This window comes from Cucumis sativus, chromosome 1, assembly GCF_000004075.3.
Source record: "Cucumis sativus cultivar 9930 chromosome 1, Cucumber_9930_V3, whole genome shotgun sequence".
NCBI classification, from domain to species: Eukaryota; Viridiplantae; Streptophyta; class Magnoliopsida; order Cucurbitales; family Cucurbitaceae; genus Cucumis; species Cucumis sativus.
Window position 1 is genome coordinate 32,526,698 of NC_026655.2, and position 18,481 is coordinate 32,545,178.

At 29.8% G+C, this 18,481-nt stretch overlaps 1 protein-coding gene and 2 long non-coding RNA genes across 3 annotated transcripts; 1 reads left to right on the forward strand and 2 right to left on the reverse strand.

Moving 5' to 3' along the window:
* Positions 1-3,888: 3,888 nt before the first annotated feature.
* On the forward strand, positions 3,889-7,369 carry LOC101208243 (uncharacterized protein C12B10.15c). The gene is made up of 4 exons (XM_011662021.2): positions 3,889-4,311; positions 4,408-4,500; positions 6,306-6,472; positions 7,042-7,369. The coding sequence occupies exons 1-4, from the start codon at positions 4,143-4,145 to the stop codon at positions 7,105-7,107; spliced, it is 495 nt and encodes a 164-aa protein (XP_011660323.1). The 5' UTR covers positions 3,889-4,142; the 3' UTR covers positions 7,108-7,369.
* A 4,824-nt stretch (positions 7,370-12,193) lies between these two features.
* Positions 12,194-13,838, reverse strand: LOC116402080. The gene is made up of 2 exons (XR_004214455.1): positions 12,720-13,838; positions 12,194-12,596 (listed from the first exon to the last, which is right to left on the reverse strand). It is a non-coding gene; the product is annotated as an uncharacterized LOC116402080 (long non-coding RNA).
* A 101-nt stretch (positions 13,839-13,939) lies between these two features.
* LOC116402079 lies at positions 13,940-15,531 on the reverse strand. The gene is made up of 2 exons (XR_004214454.1): positions 15,287-15,531; positions 13,940-15,204 (listed from the first exon to the last, which is right to left on the reverse strand). It is a non-coding gene; the product is annotated as an uncharacterized LOC116402079 (long non-coding RNA).
* Positions 15,532-18,481: the final 2,950 nt, after the last annotated feature.

Here is an 18,481-nt window from a genome sequence, read left to right on the forward strand (position 1 = left end):
GTACTTCTAAATGCATTTGAAATAAACAAAATCAAAGGGTGAATTTTGAATACATACATATGGATATGGAGCACTTTATATAATACAAGAAAAATCAAAACGGGAAGAAATTGAAAGAACATATAAAAACCATAAATATGGATTGAATGTCAAAACCAATATTGACAACGAAGAAATGCAACATGGGAACAAAATAATCATCTTCCTTAATTAACTTTTGGACATTTCAAATTTAAAATAAAATAAAAATCACAAATAAGATGGTTTGGAAAAAAACAATATATTTTTCTATAATTAAGGAAAAATAAGAATGTTAATTGAAGAATATTTTAAAATAAAGTCAATTTGGAATTTCATTAATATAACTTCAAAAGTATTTAATTAATATAAATAAATCAAATTAAAGTCCTTTGTGAAATATACGGTTGAAAGGGGATTTTTCGTATAAAAATTCCTTAATCAAGCGTATCTTTTCAACGATAATCAAATGGGATTAATAACTAAAATATTGTTATTTTTAAAAGTATTTACAAAAAATACACCCTTTTGAAAACTATTTACCAAAATAGAAAAAAATAGAGATTCTTAATTATTCATAAAATTCCCAAAAAAATTTAATATATATAAAAAATAGAGATATTTTTTAAAGTAAAAAAAATGGACAAATTATTTACCCTATACAAAATAAAATCACTAAAAAAACATATAAATGGTAAATATTTTATTTTTGACCATTTTTTTTAAAAATTATCTATATAGAAAGAAATAAATATATTCGTAAAAAAAAAATAATGTTATTGATCTCATACATAAAATAAAATATGGGAAATAAGTTGAAAATATCCATATTTTCCTATAGTTTGTGAATGTTTTAATTTATTTTACTATTTTTGAAAATATCCATATTTTAAATTTAAATTTATTATTTTTAATGCTTTCAAAATTACTTAAAATTTTACATTATATAAATCTTTTTGACTAAAATATTCATTTAGGTTATCTTTAGTATTTTACAATCACCACTTTTACGATTGAGTTCAAATATCGTTTAATACAATTGAATTGAATGAGAAATAGTATTTTAAAACAATTTTTAACAACCTATGATTAATAAAAACGATTATATAATAGTTATTAATTTGACAATAGAACTTGTGTGTATTTGATAATGTTAATGTTTTTTACCTAGTTAAATTGTATTTAAACTAAAAGGATAAGCAAAAATTTTAGAAAAATAAACGCGAAATAAGAAACAAGAAATAATTATTAAACAAATTTTGATTTTTTTCGAGAAACAAAAAATAGAAATAATTGTCAAACATAATTATGTTGTTTTTTGTTCTAAAAAATAATTAATGTACAAGAAACAGAAAATGAAAACATTATCGGACAGACAAATTGTTGACGAATGATAAGAAGAAAAACGTTACAAAAACCACATCTTGAACCCCTTATTTTAATCTAAATATTTTAAAATTAGTTTAGAAGAATTAAATTCTTAAACTTTAATTAGTATTAACTTTGTTTTGTGTATTTTAGAATGAATTACGATTTAGATTTTATTAGTGTAGGTAATATAAATTAAAATGATATATTTTATATAAAGAAAATAAAAGAAGAATAAAGAGAGTTGAAAAGATACAAAAAATTGAGACGAGAAATGTTTGTAAGTTAAGTTATGGAAAAATGAGTAATAGCGGTGGGAGTGGGTGCGTAAATAGAAAATATAAGTTTTGGAAATATGAAATTAATGACTATATTCGTGGGTGCGTAGATATGGAAAAGATCGTATAATGCCTTAGCCTACCTCTTCTCTTTTCTTCTCTTTTTGTGTATATGTGTGTGTGTGTGTGTGTGTGGTAAACAGGTAAAAGTGTAGTTAAGCGAAGATAGCGATGGGTGTTATTGCAACTTCTTCTTTCTTTCGAGCTTCTGCTCTTTTGTTCCATCTCCTTTTACTTTCTTCCTTCGTTTCTACCCAAGGTAAACATTCTTCTACATCACCTTTTTCTTTCTTTTTTCTTTTTACATCCTATTAACCAACTTAAAAAACACTATTTGAAGTAGTAAGAAGAATAATTAAACCTTTTTATATGTTTGGAAATTATATGAATTAGGTGGAACATGCCAAACAAATTCGATAGCAATCAACCAAGCACAAGGGAAAAGAATGTTCAACGGAATCCCAACATATAGAGTGCAGATAACAAACCAATGTTTGGACAATTGCATTATATATGATCTCCATCTCAAATGTGGATCCTTTTCTTCTTCTGCCTTGATAAATCCCCGCATCTTCAAGAGACTTGCTGTTGATGATTGTCTTGTCAAGAATGGATCACCAATTGTCTTTGGTGAAACTATTTCATTTGAATATTCTACTACCTTTATGTTTCCTCTTTCCGTTTCTTCTCTCAAATGTTAAAAATCTTATTATGACTTTAATTTTAATTTGTTTAGTGAGGATAGAATTTTAGGATTAGTGGTTAGGTTGTTTTAGTTCAATGCATTCACTTATGTTTTAATTTATTAATGGATATTTTAATAGTAAGTGTTATTTTGTTCTTCTTTTATCAAATGTTGGCATTCTCTTGTTCTTTTGGGATTTAATTTTTAAAGCTTTGATGTTGCCCATGTAGGTTAATATTGAGTAATTGTGTATTTTGTCCATTAATTTCCACTAATACAAATTGTAATTATACACAAAATAATGCTAACGTATAAAGAAAGAATAAATACAATAATATACTCCAAAAATATAGTCAAATTATTCTAATTATGGTAATAGCCCATATCCTTATTCTTACTATATTCTGAGTCGCGAGGAGGAGGATCATGTTAGAACGATTCTAAATTTACAATATATAATAGGTTAATACTTTGGAATTTAAAAGAATGCTTAAAGAATACATGTAAATGGTACAAAATTGAAACGATGTCAATTGTGAAATCCAAACTCAAGAATTTTAAGTTCTTTTTATGTATAATTATTATATAGCAATAAGTGCTTTGATTTAGTGTTTTGAGTTAAGTGTAAAAGATTCTTTTTTACGATGTACTTACCTTCTTTTAAATAATAATCACCGTAAACTAATGAACTTTTATAAGTTGTACGAATTCTTTAAAATTTGCAATTTATAGTACATTATTATAGTCTTAATTAATGATCTTATTTTTACCTTCTTACCATCTTAAAATGTTTTAGGTAGGTAATTAGTATCTACAATCTTTATAAAAAAGTTGATAAGTTGACTATGAACATTTATGATTATAGATTTATGGTTAATTCAAAATTTGAGAATGAATGAGTTTGAAAGTTTCTTTCTTTGGAAAAAATTAAGATAATAGTTACAAATATTTAGAATTTGAAAAATATTGTTTATTGCTCATTTCAAATTCCGTCAACCATACCAAAAAAAATATACATATATATATTGTAGCATTTGCATTTTCTATAAATGGTGATATGTATTTGGTAAGCAAATCAATTTTCCATTTGTATGTTAAGTTGATTGATTTGTAGTAAATGTGTCAATCCTTGAATTTTTTCTAATAAAAAAAACTATGTGTTAGATGAATTTTAGATTTATCATAGTTTATTTATATTATTGTTACTAATACATCTTGGTAAGTTTGTAGATTTGATGGTAAACAATGCATTTGTATTATGTCAATTAGGGGTGTTAAAAAAATAGTTAAAAATCAAACAGATTGACAGACTGAACCTCAACCGAATGATGCGATTTGATGTAGTTTGTGTTAAATAGAAACTCGCTTCTTATGCAGTTTGGTTTGGTTTAAGACATTAAATCGATATTAAGTCAATTCTAAAGTCGAACTAAACCGTTTTTATTTTAATTAATTAATTATATATATATTTTGAAAAGAAAATATATATAATTTGGAGCGGAAGTGAAAAGGATGACATGGAAAAGAAAAAGAAGAAAAACAAAAAAACAATTTGGAGCCGGAAAATGTTAGTCGACGATCGATTCTCATTTCTCAGTCTTCAAAAGAGCGGGAAACATAGAATCTGAAATATAATACAAATGGTCGATTGAATTTCCTACCCAGAAATCCGAGGCATCAACGTGGGTTTGTTTAGGGTTTTTCACTTTTAGGTTTGCTTTATAATCAATCAAATGAATGATCAAAACGAGAGGAAAGGGGAAGTAATCGTCGATTTTGATTTTGATTTTGGGACTGACCCTAAAGCTTTAGATATCAGTGGCAAAGTTCATCAGCTTCCCTGTACCATCAAATTCGATGGTCCTTGCCCTGTTTCTCATTATTTTAAACCCAAATCCACTGGTAATGCCCTAATTTTTGCCGTTTATTCTACTCCACTTTATATATTTAGCGTAATTTTTTTTTGTACTTTACTCAGTAGTTTCTTGCCTATTATAGGAATTGAGGTTGATGGTTTGAATCTTGAGGAAGCTTATTTTAGAGGAAGAAAGTTGCAAGGAGCTACAATTTCTCTTCCGGAGGGTTACTCAGGTAATATGAAATTACTTTCAGCTTTCACTTCACTGAAAATTCGATCTTCTTTGTTGACATTACCCGCTTGTATTTTGTATTGTTCATTACTTCAATCTCTTAGTCACCTATCTAGTGCTTACATAAATTATTGGTTTCAGTTATCTTTATTCTTTGGCATGATATTACTTTATAATATTAAAAGAGTTTTCTACCTTAATTTCTTATAGGGTGGAAACAATAACAAACAAAGAAGATGTTACTGAGTAAATCATGAACTTGAAATTTCCATATTAGTTGAGCTTCTGTCTTTCAGAGATATATTTTGGGCTGGCTATGAACATTTCTATTATTGAAAAATATTGTTACTGTGAGCATTGGTTTTTCTAGTTTTATTGGACGTTTTATTTGGGAATTGGGATTGGATGTTTTTATCTTAAAAAAATAGAATGTTTCTGCTCTCTATGTAGAACAATGATTACATAGTCATAGGGTCACATGGTTTTGTCTTATCTTAAACAAGGCTTTTCCATCAAACCAATAGAGTATAGCTCATCAAAAGCTTGCTGACAGTTTAGTTTTTAAAATGAAATTTATTCCAATTCAGGCATAACCACAATTTACTTCCTTAAAATTGTGTATTTTTTCATTTATCTGTTTTAATTCATGTGTTGTTGTCTAAAAGAAAAGTAGGTTCAAAACCCCCTCAATTGGCTAAGGCGATTCTTGTAAGTATTCAAATAAGCAGAGATTGTATATGATGGTACTGGTTGTTCTTGTTCTCTGTCTTAGCTGCAACCGTTTCTCATGTGGGTTGAATGGGAATCACTGAGGCAATTGCTGAAGAGCTTTCCTACAACTCTTAGCCTATTTTATGATCGATGTTCTTATTTCACTTGTAACATGCCTGGATATATTTTGAAAGAATTTCAACATGCCTTCTGAATATGTTTTGTGAATAAAAAACGCTAGGGTGGTACACTGGTTGAAGATAAACAGAGTATTTCAACTGGAACAAGTTTATGAACAAGGAATCTTTATTTGTTTCTTGTTTTTGATAACTATTATCATTATCTTTTTAGAATTTGTTTTACTGCTTCATGTCTAATTTCTGCTTATAGGATTGTCAACAGCGTAGGGTCTAGTCATTTCATGAGTACATGCACAATAGTTCCTTCCGGGTTTCTTTTCCTATTTTATTTTATTTTATTTTTATAATGATTACTTGCAGAAACTTCAGTGGGTAATCTCTATAACTAAAGATTGACACATACATGCCACATGGGCAAGTTCCATGTTCCCATTCTTGGTTTATATTCATGAAAATAAGAAGAATACATGCAAATAAATAACTTGAACCTTCTCGTTTACTGTCAGTAAGATATGTTTGTTTTCTTGTTGGGAGATTTGCTATGAAAAAAATCATCGGTTATTTGATGATTCTAGAAAAAGGAAATGAGAAGGAATAAGCTATCCATTTTCATGTTTCTTTCAGTTATTAGGCTGCTATGTAAGAACAGTTTTCTAACTCTCCCTTTTTTGTTTTGTAATTCTAGCCAATCGGAAAGTATATATATATATATATAAATATTAAGGGCCTTGTTTGAGTGAACATGAGAATATCAGATCTCCTATCCTTCTTAGAGTAAATGTAAATGCTTTCTGTTAAAAAAAAATGCTCTGTTTGCACCCTTTCTATCTAATTTGAACTTCTGCACTAAAGGCATCCAGAACTAATATTAGTTTAAATTTGTCCCACAGTTCATTTTTAACCAATTTGAACTAAAGGATCTAATCTATGTTTCTTTGTAAATGTTGTTCTTCAGGCTATGTGCTAGGGAAGAAGAGTAAAGCTTCTGAACAGTGTGATGACTCAAGCCCTTGGCAGGTGAAGGCCAAATTTGATAACATTACATATTGGAACCATGACACCCTGCCGTCACAAGATGATACCTTCCAACGTACTTTTCATTGGCTGACCGTTGCACAAGCAGTATGATTCTGATCAATACACATCAAAATGATTAACAATTTCATGTCTTGTTTGCATTTTTCTATATCCAAGTACTAAAACTGCTATGAGGTTTGAGAATAGTTTCATGCAAGCTTTAAACTAACTACTAAGAGATGAAAAAAGTGGGGGATTTTTTAATCAAATATATTAGGTTTGTTATGTAACTCCAAAGTTTGTGCATCCTTCTCTCCAATATTGGCCAAATATTAAAGAAGATTTATATTGTTCATAACATTTCTTTTGACTATGCTTTGAATTATTTCCATTATCGTATAACTTTTCATATATTGATCCTAATTAAAGTAACATAGGTCGATAATATTTAAGTTATAATAAAATTTATAAAGAATTACAAATATAACAAAATCTATAATTAATAGACTTCTACCATCGATATAGTTGATCAATGATAGAGTTTGAGAACTAAATTTAAATTATCATATCTGCCAATTGTTTTGGATTATGTTATATTTGCAAATAATTTGGATGTATGATGAATTTAATTCTCCAAGTTTCTTACCTTGTGGAACTTTTGTTTATGGTTGCAGTTGCACAAACCTGTAACAGCAGAAGACTTGGCATCTGCATCTACTGCTCTCAAGAACTTGAGTTGATTAGGTTTAGGATCATGTGTCTGAGAAGAAAACTTCAAAAGACTTAGAATTGTTCCATTCTACTTCGATTTGTATTTGATGTAAATTGTTATCTATCTTACCAATTTACTTGATGGGTATGGCATTTTAAACCATAATGTCACTGAAAGATTTTTTTTTTCTTTTCAATTTCAAACAATTGTTGTAATACTATAAACATGATTTACATTGTAAGTCTTTCCCGTCCCTATGAGCTATCAAATTTTGAAACTGTTTCCTTTTATAATCTTTTAAAGAAGAAAACCTGTTTGAGTTTATCAATTTGATAAATTATGTTTTGATAATCTTTTCAATTTTTAAAGAAAACAATATTTAGGTTCGTTTATTCAATTATGTTTTTGATAAATACGTGGTTTTCGATCTTTTTTCAAAAAAGTTTAACCTAGCTTGCTTTTTCATTTTACAAACGTTTTCATATTTTTTGACGAAATGTTTGAATGTTGTTGATGAAATTTTAAAAGCAAAAACAATTTTAAAAAACTTAAAAGAATTACACATTTCAGCTTTCAAAATATGGTTTCGAACTTGAAATATTTGTAAGAAGGTAGATAATATAAGAATGAAATGATGGAAGTAGTATTTATCTTTAATTATTTTATTTTTGAAAGGTGTAGTTGTGTAAATGACAATCATGTCTCGAATAATATCAATCATAAAATATTTAACAAATATGGCATAAATTCAGTTCAGCACTACTTCCATCTTTTTAAAGATCTACGATCAAAATGTAGCCATCAAATTCAACCTATCCGTGGATATTAAGATAAAGTAAAAGATTAATTTGTAAATATACGTCACAAAGCCCGTCAATGATAGACTAGATCATTGAGATGAGTCCATCACTGCTAAATATTGATAGCGATTTTGTTATATTTGCAAATTTTAAATTTTTGTACACTTAATCATTACTAGTAATGATTCACGTATAATGCATATGTTTATGAATGCTATAATTTAATATTTTAAAATTACCTTTTAAGAAGGTTTAATATGAATAATAAAGTTCCTTTATATTTATTAACGGAGAAATTGCATCAGATGACAAAAAACATTTAGAAATAAACAGTCAATTGCACCTCTTTTTTTCATATTGCAAATATGATAATAATTAGTGATATCAGAAGTCTATTAAAGGGTTATCAATTTTTTAATTTACTACATTTGCAATTTAGAAAATGTAGTAATATGAGCCCTATTATCATAATTTTTTTTGATATTTTGCAAGCAAAATCATGTTGGGTAAATACACTGAAATAACTTCTACTACGGGTGTAAAAGGGTCGTTGTGTGTTGGGTTGGGTTGGGAGACATTCTCAACCCAACCCATATTTTCGGGTTGGTTGGGTTGTCAACCCAAATAACCCGAATTAAGTTTCCAATCCAATCCAACCCATAAAATATGGGTTGAGTTAGATTGAGTTATCGGATTGTATTATTATTATTTTTGTTTCTAAATTTTAATGTTTGTAAATGAAAATCATTAAACAAAAATCAAATATGTTTCAAATCAAGTTAAGCAAAAAAAAAGAAAGAAAGAAACTCCCACTATGATTGTTTTACTTTTATATTAAATAAATAGATAATAATAAAATATAGTATATATATATATATTAATTCGGGTTGGGTTGGGTGGCCCGAATTTTTCAACTCTACAATTCGAGAAATAACTCAATAAAAAAAATCAAAATTTTTAATCCAATCCAACCAAAATTTTAAACTAAACTCAACTTAACTAATAAAATATGGAATAGATAGTCTGAATTGTCTGGTTACTTGGATTATTCTTACACACATAGCTTCTACTACTCTATATTTTAGAAATAAATAAATAAAATAATATATATATATATATATATATATATAATATAATGAAATCACTTGCAAGAACAAAAGAAGAAAAAATAAAGATTAGTAATGGACACATAGATTTGAAATGGAAAACGGATTACATTTATTTTGTTGAGATAAGATGCCCTTATTCGACTTCAAAAGTTACTTTTATAAATAATAAATCTATTTTCTAAGGTGAAAATATGGATGTGACAACAACCTTTATTCTTCTAGCTAACACTCTTATTCAACACCTAGATTCGATATGCCACCCTTTATATGAATCACATTCATACATGAGTTCATTCATTCATTTAATTGGATATGTAACCACCTACATAAAAATAATCTAATAGACACCTAAACTCGAAAAATGATGTCCCAAATATTGAAGGATACAAACGAATATTCAAAATTCAATAATCATATGAAAATTCTCCTATTTTTCTCTATTTTGAAATGTGATATAGATATAGATTTTAATATAGTATAGTTATAGATAGAGAATATTATTTTAATTGGGTTTCCAATTCGACTACTAATAGGCACCCCATGGAGTCGAAAAGGAGAGAGAGGAGAAGTTAAACAAAATTTTTCCACCCCAGGTTTAGGTTGTGTTTTGTGAGATTGATGTCTGCCTTGTTGGCTAGATTTTTCCCTTAGGTCCAAGTTCCATATGACTCTTCGAAAAAGTAAAGGAAATGGAGATGCTTTTCAATTAGTGAGCAAGCGCATGGGCCGACCTATGACTGGCATAAGTTGTCATGAGGAAAACCTTTAATACATTTACTATTACAATATTCTGAAATAGGGTGATTATACCTGAATTGGGTTTGAGTTTAGATGTCGATTTTTAACCCCACATCACCACTGGTATACAACTGTGTGGGTGGCAGTATTTGTCTAGCAGCCTGGGAGTGCTGTTGTAACCTTTCTTAGAAAATTCTATTAGAATATGGATGAGGATAGTAATTTTTATACCATTTGGGGTGGTCTGGTTTCCTTTAGCCTTGAGTTCATAAATCATCTATTTCACCTTCTTAATCTTAGATCATGATCAGTATATATGTTTTATTATAAGGGAGGTGAATTTCACTCAAGTCACCAAAACCCTCTATGGGCCAAGTGCCAATTGGATATTTAGAGATAGATTCCTGTTAGCATAAAAGGGATGGACCTTACTATTGATCTCTAACCAGATCTAACATACTTTCTTGTATGCAAGGTTGATGCCTGTTACCAACCTCCGAGACATTACAAAGGAGAGGACATTGTTGCTTTATGCTTTATCTAGTGGCTTCTCTGTTGATATGAGAAGGTCATTTTCCATTTTAATAGTTGTATCTTTTGGGCATCGACCCACGATAGTCATGGGGCTCCATCCTTCCACGCTTTGCCGATATGCTAGGGTGAAATTTGTTCTAGATGAGGAGAGGCTATCTTCTAGAGTATCTTGAATAGGTCATCCATCTCAGCCTTCAAAGATCACGTAAAGAATGAGCATCTTAGGAATCCTATTGGTGAGAGTTAATAAGACTAAGAGGAGGCAACAAATTTTATGCATGCCTTAGAACGAGCCCCTATCAGTTGTGGTAGCACACCTTTTTTAGGATGTCAGTCAACTGCAGAGCACCGTTCATTAGAATAGTGATTGTAACAAGGCCACTTCTTGGTCAGTTAGGCATTTAAAGATTCAAATATGATTTCAGAGTTGTTATGTTTCCATGATGCTTAAATTAAATTGGAGCTTTTAAAATTCATCCCATGAGTTCTAGTCTGCTTGAGTTAGGCAATGATGAGTAGCGCGATGGTGTGCCTTGTGTCACGGTCATACTTTTTCAGGGCGTGTTTGTCTATGGCCGTATGCCCGAATGCTTCCCATTTATCTTATATTTATGTCTTGAATTTAGTTTAGCTAGTTGCTTTCCATTTTAAGTCATAAAGCTTGAGAGTGACGTTTCAACATTTTCATATGCAAGCCTACTAGAGTTGAAAATGTTCCATGTGTACTATGGGGGAGACATAGTAGTTGAATCTCCGTCCAAGTAGTGTTGCACTCTTTGCAAGCAAACCCTTTTCTCTTGCAACTAACAATCTATATTGCAACGTCAATTTCAATGTAATTCTTTCTTTCTCGCGTTTTATAAAACAATTTCTCAAGAACGCGAAGGAAGGTTACATCATACGCTGAGATTGACCGTGACTTCCAGATTTTGATCGGTTGACTTGTTCATCGAGTTTGAACAAGTGCCTCACAATCGTCCGTACCGAGTTTGAAAGGCTACGATTGTGACACCTTGTGCCCCTACTAGAATTTTTCTTTGACCATTCACTACTACAAAAACTGGCTCTCTTGACGTCTTAAAACTGTCAAGAATGATTCTTGACGGTTTTAAAACCGTCGTTGAAGCCAGTGTCAAGAAAGTGAAAGTTCTTGACGGTTGATAAAAACGTCAAGAATAGTGAAAGTTGACGTTTTATAAATGTCAAGTATACAATTTTCATGACAGTTAAAAACCGTCAAGGGTGTGAGTGTTCATGACAGTTTTAAAACCGTCAAGAATATGAATGTTCATGACATTTAATAACCGTCAAGAAATTGATTGTTTATGACATTTTACAACCGTCAAGCATGTTTCATAGTTTTTTTTTCTAAATAATAATTTAATTGTATTTTTGTTTGTGTTCCCATAATTCTGTATAGTGGTCTAACAATAGTTTCATAAATATAAATGGACGATATTCATCAAATATAGTTTCAAAACTTGAACATATATAAATAAAACGCTTCACCATATTTATATATAATCATTTCCAAAACAATACATATATGCATATTTCATATCCTTTGCAAAAATAATATAAACAATCTCATTAAATTGTCATAAGTTCAACTCAACTTCCTAAATTAACTAACTTATCTAAAAACTATCCAAAAACTTCCCAATAGCAGTTTGAAAAAGCTCCAAGTCGCGACGAAAAAGCTCTAAGTCACCGATTCTCGCAGCTTGAAATTTTTTTTTGATGATAATTAATATAACATAGCACAATAGAAATCCATCCATCACTATTCAACTCAACATCATAGTAGATTTTGTGTTTGCACATTTATTCATTCACTTCAGCTTGTGTAATTGTTTAGCGATAGACCATAAATAAATTAACTAGAATTTCAATGAAGTTATTAGTAAGCCAGAAAATACTTATAATGCACACATGAGGGGAAAGTAAGTACATTGTATAATTAAACAAACACCACATGTTTTTCTACACACTTATAATTATAATGCACGGAAGAGTAAGACATAATGAAATTGCAAATCTAAGGTGGCCAAGCCTCTAACACTTTGAACTATAACTTTCTTTCAACACAATCAAACAAAAAGCCAATACAAATAAAAATATGCATAAATCACAACTGGATATCCAACCATTGTTGTTTTAAGTTCTAAAAAAATAAATTTCTTGTTACCTATTTTTGCAACTATAGTTAATATGAAAGTGTAACACAAAAAAATTAAACAATATTGAAAGTGCAAACATGGTTAACAAATTGGTTGTTACCTTTTTTTTAGTCCGAAATAAGTGACTTGGTTAACAAATGTTCTGCATTTTACCTCCTGCAATTTCAAAAGCAGCTAGATTTTTATTAGCATGAACAAAGAGGGAAGTGATTGATTGAATAATAAATTGCAAAAATATAAAAAATTCCAATAGAATGGAGAAATTTTGGATACAAATACCAGCTTATGCAATGATGAAATAACAATGTAGTTCAATCCACGGGTTTAAGACGTTTTCATACACAATAAACGTGATTGAGATCGCTGAGACATTATTTAGAAGGCTTGGTGTAATATAATTCTCCTGTAAAACCCATGAATGCCTTCAAACCTGCAGGATATATAAATAAGCGACAGAGGAAATTTTATTCCTTTCTAATTCCTCACACTCATTCATGAGAAATTTCACCATATTTGTTCTCTTGTAAGAACCTAGATGACTAATAGTTCTTTTTTTTTTTGGTGAATAAAAGTTTCCAATACCTTATGGAAGTCACTACATTACAAAGAAATAGAAACACAATTTTCTCACCATCATTTCTTCAATCGAAAAAACTCATTCGTTCTCTTTAACTATACATTATTAAGAGTGATATTCAAACTAAACATTGGGATATTACTCACACATTCATATCAATAGTAGCTGAAGCAATATATACAAAAATTCAATTATAAATCACCACGAGCATCATACACCCAATTAATAATTATTAAACCAACTGATACCAATATGTGCAAGGAAGTAACAAATCAAAACCATCATGATCATTATCAAAGACCACATGAAACACCATAAAATTCAATCCCTAGACAAAGCAAGCAATTCATCATCAATTAAACAACAATATTTGAGCAAAAATTCTACACAAAATCCTAGGAGGAACCACGATATTGATTTGTAGATTCCAAATTCGTCATCATTTGCCAGAATTCATACATAACAAAATCATCCAAATCCATGAACGTGATATAAAAAAAACATCAATGAAGGTAGCTATTTACCAAGAATCGCTTGGTAACCCAAATGTCCATGGCAACATGGTTGGGTGACCAGAGACAATGGGTGGTGCAACTATATTTGATAGAGAAATTCCAGCTAAAAGAATTATGCATATAAAAGACATGTTATAACAGAGCAAGCACTGAACATTAGTTACATTATTTACTCAAAAAATTAAATCCTAGAACACACCAAAACAAACAGAAAAACCTATATTATGCACGCAACTTAAAGCATCAAATATTTTGCTAATGATCTGCCCCAAAAAGAGAAGTTAGACAAGAGTAGAAGACAGAACAACGCACCTTCAGTACTGTGGTCAAAGAAGAAAATGGTTCGATGTCTTGAGCTTGTAATTAGACTACCTAATAAAGTCAAGATCAAAACATAATACGAGATCTAAATAAAGAAATGAGTCGTTTATTCCAGAGAAATGAGTCTTAGGGAAAATAGTTACATTACTCACCTACTGTGTGACAGTAGGGAAAATACGGTCCCGTATAAGCCATATCTCCTTCTATCAATCTGTATCTTCTCATATCAATCATCAACTCCATTGGATTTGTAAGGAGAACCCAAAGCACCATGTGATATATGGACTTTCCCCAACTTTATACGTGAAGAGGGAAGAGAAATTAATTTCTAACCTCTTCATGCGTGAGGTTCAAATTTCTAACCCAAAGCACCATGAGCAATACGTCGCTTCTATACAAATACAAAAGGTTCAAATCACAAATCAACATATCTTCATGTGTACTATGGGGGAGACATAGTAGTTGAATCTCCGTCCAAGTAGTGTTGCACTCTTTGCAAGCAAACCTTTTTCTCTTGCAACTAACAATCTATATTGCAACGTCAATTTCAATGTAATTCTTTCTTTCTCGCGTTTTATAAAACAATTTCTCAAGAACGCGAAGGAAGGTTACATCATACGCTGAGATTGACCGTGACTTCCAGATTTTGATCGGTTGACTTGTTCATCGAGTTCGAACAAGTGCCTCACAATCGTCCGTACCGAGTTTGAAAGGCTACGATTGTGACACCTTGTGCCCCTACTAGAATTTTTCTTTGACCATTTTTTGCCCGATTTTGATTTTCTTTTGGAGGATTGATGCTTTTATTTTCTTTTAGAGAGTGCAAGTCATGAAAGCCCGCTTTCCTATCTCTAGTCTCAGGGAAGGTTTTATGTTTTTCCTTCCACTTTGTCCTATATTTTCTTTGCTTATATTAGGGACAATGTGTCTTTTAAGTTGGGGGCCAGATGTGTGTCTTTATTTTTGGCTTGGGGTCTTTAAGCAATATTCTTAAACAATGTTGTGTGCTTTCTTTTTGTTATTTGTTGCAGCCCTCTTGGTCTTGCAATAACTTGCCTATGATGCACTCTTGGAATAATGCATGTGTGAGGCAATGTATGAAGAGAAAAAAAGGGTGTGATTTTGAAGTACTTTCACTTGAGTCTTTCGCCTGAATATCCTAAGTCGTAGCTTTATCAAGGTCTTCTTAACACCAATTTAGCAATGCATGCATTAAGACACAACCAACCAATTTTCCCACTTGTTTTATAAAATATAATAAATGAACTCCCCGCAATCAAGTTAGGGTTGTCCGGTGTTGGTGTGATATGAACCCTTGTGAGACGAGTGTGAAAGCTACCCTCCCATATTCCTTAAAAATAAAAAGTAATATGTATATATATAAAAAGAAGAAAAAATGATGAGAAAGAAATGAAGTTGGTTTGTACAATTACATGTTTGAGGATAAAATGATTCCACCATGTTAGTGCATAATCTTCAAGATAAGTTGTCTTCTAACTCCAGTGATGGTAGAGGTTTTGTTTGGGTGAACATGATAAACACTCCTTCAAATATTGGCTCATGAAAATTTAGTTGGGTGCTTGAAATGGTTGCTTGCATATACTCATCAAATCAGCTACTGAAATCCTTCTCAATTAATTTTTTATACTTCACACGGAACCAAGTCCCTCACCTTAATTCTTTTCTTCTTTCAATATATGCTTTTAATGCTGCATAAGGAATCTCTTCTTTCCAATTTACTTTTTAGCCACATGAGGTTTTTTCTTCTTCTGCACCCAAAAAAATCCACCAACTCACAATTCTTTCTTCTGTTTTTAAAATGACAGCTCAAATAAAAATAAAACTAAATTTTAAGAAAAATTGTCAAAAATTATAAATACTTGAAATTAATACTTGAAATATTTAACGGTACGAAATTTCATCTCAAAACTAATTAACAATAATAGGAATAGACATGTATATCGTATCAGGAGTATGATCTCTTGAGATGAAATCTGTTATGAGTTTATAATTTTTTTTTATTGAATTGAATACGTAGTCTAATTTTATAGATTTTGATACCATATTTTAGCGGAAGTAAAATAACTAGTGTGTGGTGTCATTTAATTTTTATAGCACTGTATTCTCAACCTAAATACATGAATAAGTTAAACCAAACATATATAAAAAAAGAAACTTATGCACCTTACCCACGGTTTTATCAAAGTATAGAAAAAGCACCACTTTGGATTCCTTTTAAACTAAAATGACCATAACTAATCGAATAAAGGAGAAAAATGCCAATAAGAGGAGACAACACAATCCCAATGGAATTGCATATAATACGAAGCTTCCTCTCCAAATGAATATAACTCATACAGTTGAGCCCCAACTTCTTTCCATTCAATTTTGATTCCCTCTTTACCACTCACATATATATATATATATACACACACACACACAAACATACTTACTGGGATTAATCTGTCATACACGCACGAGAAGTTTGGTACACGATTGTTCATATATTGGTACACAGTCTTTTAGCTCTTGGTACACGATTGTGGACCAAATCTAAACAATCTTGATACATGATCGTGAACCAAGATCATTTATATATTGGTTATGAAGATCTAAACGATTTTGGTTCACGATTGTGTACCAAGATCATTTATATTTAGTATAAGATCGTGTACCAATATTGTTTAGATTTGGTATACGATCTTGTACCAAATGCTAAACGATTATGTACCAAGATCTAAATGGTTTTTGTTCAAGATCGTGTACCAAGATCTTTTATATTTGGTACCCGATCTTGAACCAGAATAATTTAGATTTGGAAGAGGAAATATATGAGAGATGATGAAGAAGGAAGTAATTGTAAAAGAGGAAATGAAGAAATCACGAACAAAAACAAGCGGAAATATGAAGACAAATAAAATGTAGTAATATGAAGAAATCAATAATATATGAAGAGGAGATAAATAAATCGCAAAGAAGAAAAAGAAAAAGAAGTAAAAGAAGAGAAAATCGTTTGCAAAATCAAAGAAAACTATGAAATTTATGAAAATATTTTACCAGCTTCATAAGTTTTTTAATTTTATTACACGAACTTACACGAATCATGAATATTTGTGTTTTAATATATTTATGAAAATCAACCTATATCAATTTTTCTCCAATCTACAAAATGCTTTAGGATTAGGTTAAAATGAAAGTTGATATTAATCATTTTCAAATATCATAAAACTACATGTTTTCATCCTTCAAAATCAATTAAATATTATGATGATTAAAAACCAATTAAACGTTCTTCCTACTATTTAAATTGATTGTAAAATATTAATTTCTTTTTATTAATTTTAAAAACAATAAAAGGGATCTTAACTATTTTAATAAAAATAATTGCTAAACTCTATGCATATTACTCTTAATAAACGTATAGTTACAAATATGACAATTTACATTAAAAATAACTAAGTATATAACTACATGTAAAAAAATTGCAAATGTAACAAAATCTATCCGTGATAGACCATGTTGCAAATATTGGTCTATCACTAATAAATCGTAAGAGTCTATGAGGAATAGAAGTTTATCACGAATAGATTTTGTTATATTTGAAATTTTTTTAAAAATGTTGCTATATAGTTGAAGGATAATTGGATGAAATGGTAAAATTGGTTTACATGGTTGAAAATTTAGCAAAATTAGGGTTGAATAAGATTTTTAGCAAAATATTGATACGCACATTTATGACTTTCTAATAATTTTCATTTTATATCGTTGATTCTGGGTATTTCATAGTTTCCATGCGCAATATATTTAAAATAATTAGTCCAACATTGGCAATGTGATCAGGTTTGCGAAACACAGTGTCGTATTTTGCAAACTCGATTGTTAGTTTCTGAATCGGAGATTTATTTGCTGGAGAAAATTGCATCAAATCTTTCCTGTATTAAATTGAATCTCTCTATGGCCTTAGTATCTCAATTAGTTCTCAGATTATATCCTAATTAAAATTGTAAATATTTATTTACTAAGATTTAGAAAATATATATTTAACTAATCCCTAATATCTATTTTTACTGAGATTTCAAAAGTATCTAGGTTTAATAAGATTTTAGAATTATGTATTTCTAATAAATTTTCAAAATAGGGTTGTTTATCTTATTCCATTTAGTTTTTTAAACTTGTATTAAACTAATTATATTTATCTTTAATAAATATTTATATATTAATTACATTCTATGTACTACATCCTTCAACAATTTATTTTAAAAAGTTGTGTATATTATACAAACTGGAATACAATAATAAAATTGTAACCAAGAAGTTTTTGTTACGGCGTTATAACAAGTAAAGACTATTTTTTATAGTAGATAGATCTAATCGATCTTCCCAGTATCAACGATTATAGCGTTGTTGAGGTGTATGGTCCATTTGCATCTTCGATTAAAAAATTTGTTGTATGTATCTCGTTTGAGGATTTACTAGGATGACTGCAACAATTCCAAACTCATTCAGATTGTAGAGGATAGGGATGTTTCGTGGCCTATGTTAATTTTATATAAAAGTTTCGATAATTATTTATTCGTAATTATTGACTCTCAATCATTTGGTGTTGTTGGAAGTTCAACATTTTTTAA

Coding starts and splice junctions, on each gene's coding strand:
- LOC101208243 (XM_011662021.2), top strand. CDS start 4,143: ATGAATGATCAAAACGAGAGGAAAGGGGAAGTAATCGTCGATTTTGAT. Junction 4,312..4,407: donor TTTTAAACCCAAATCCACTG/GTAATGCCCTAA, acceptor TGCCTATTATAG/GAATTGAGGTTGATGGTTTG. Junction 6,473..7,041: donor GGCTGACCGTTGCACAAGCA/GTATGATTCTGA, acceptor TTATGGTTGCAG/TTGCACAAACCTGTAACAGC.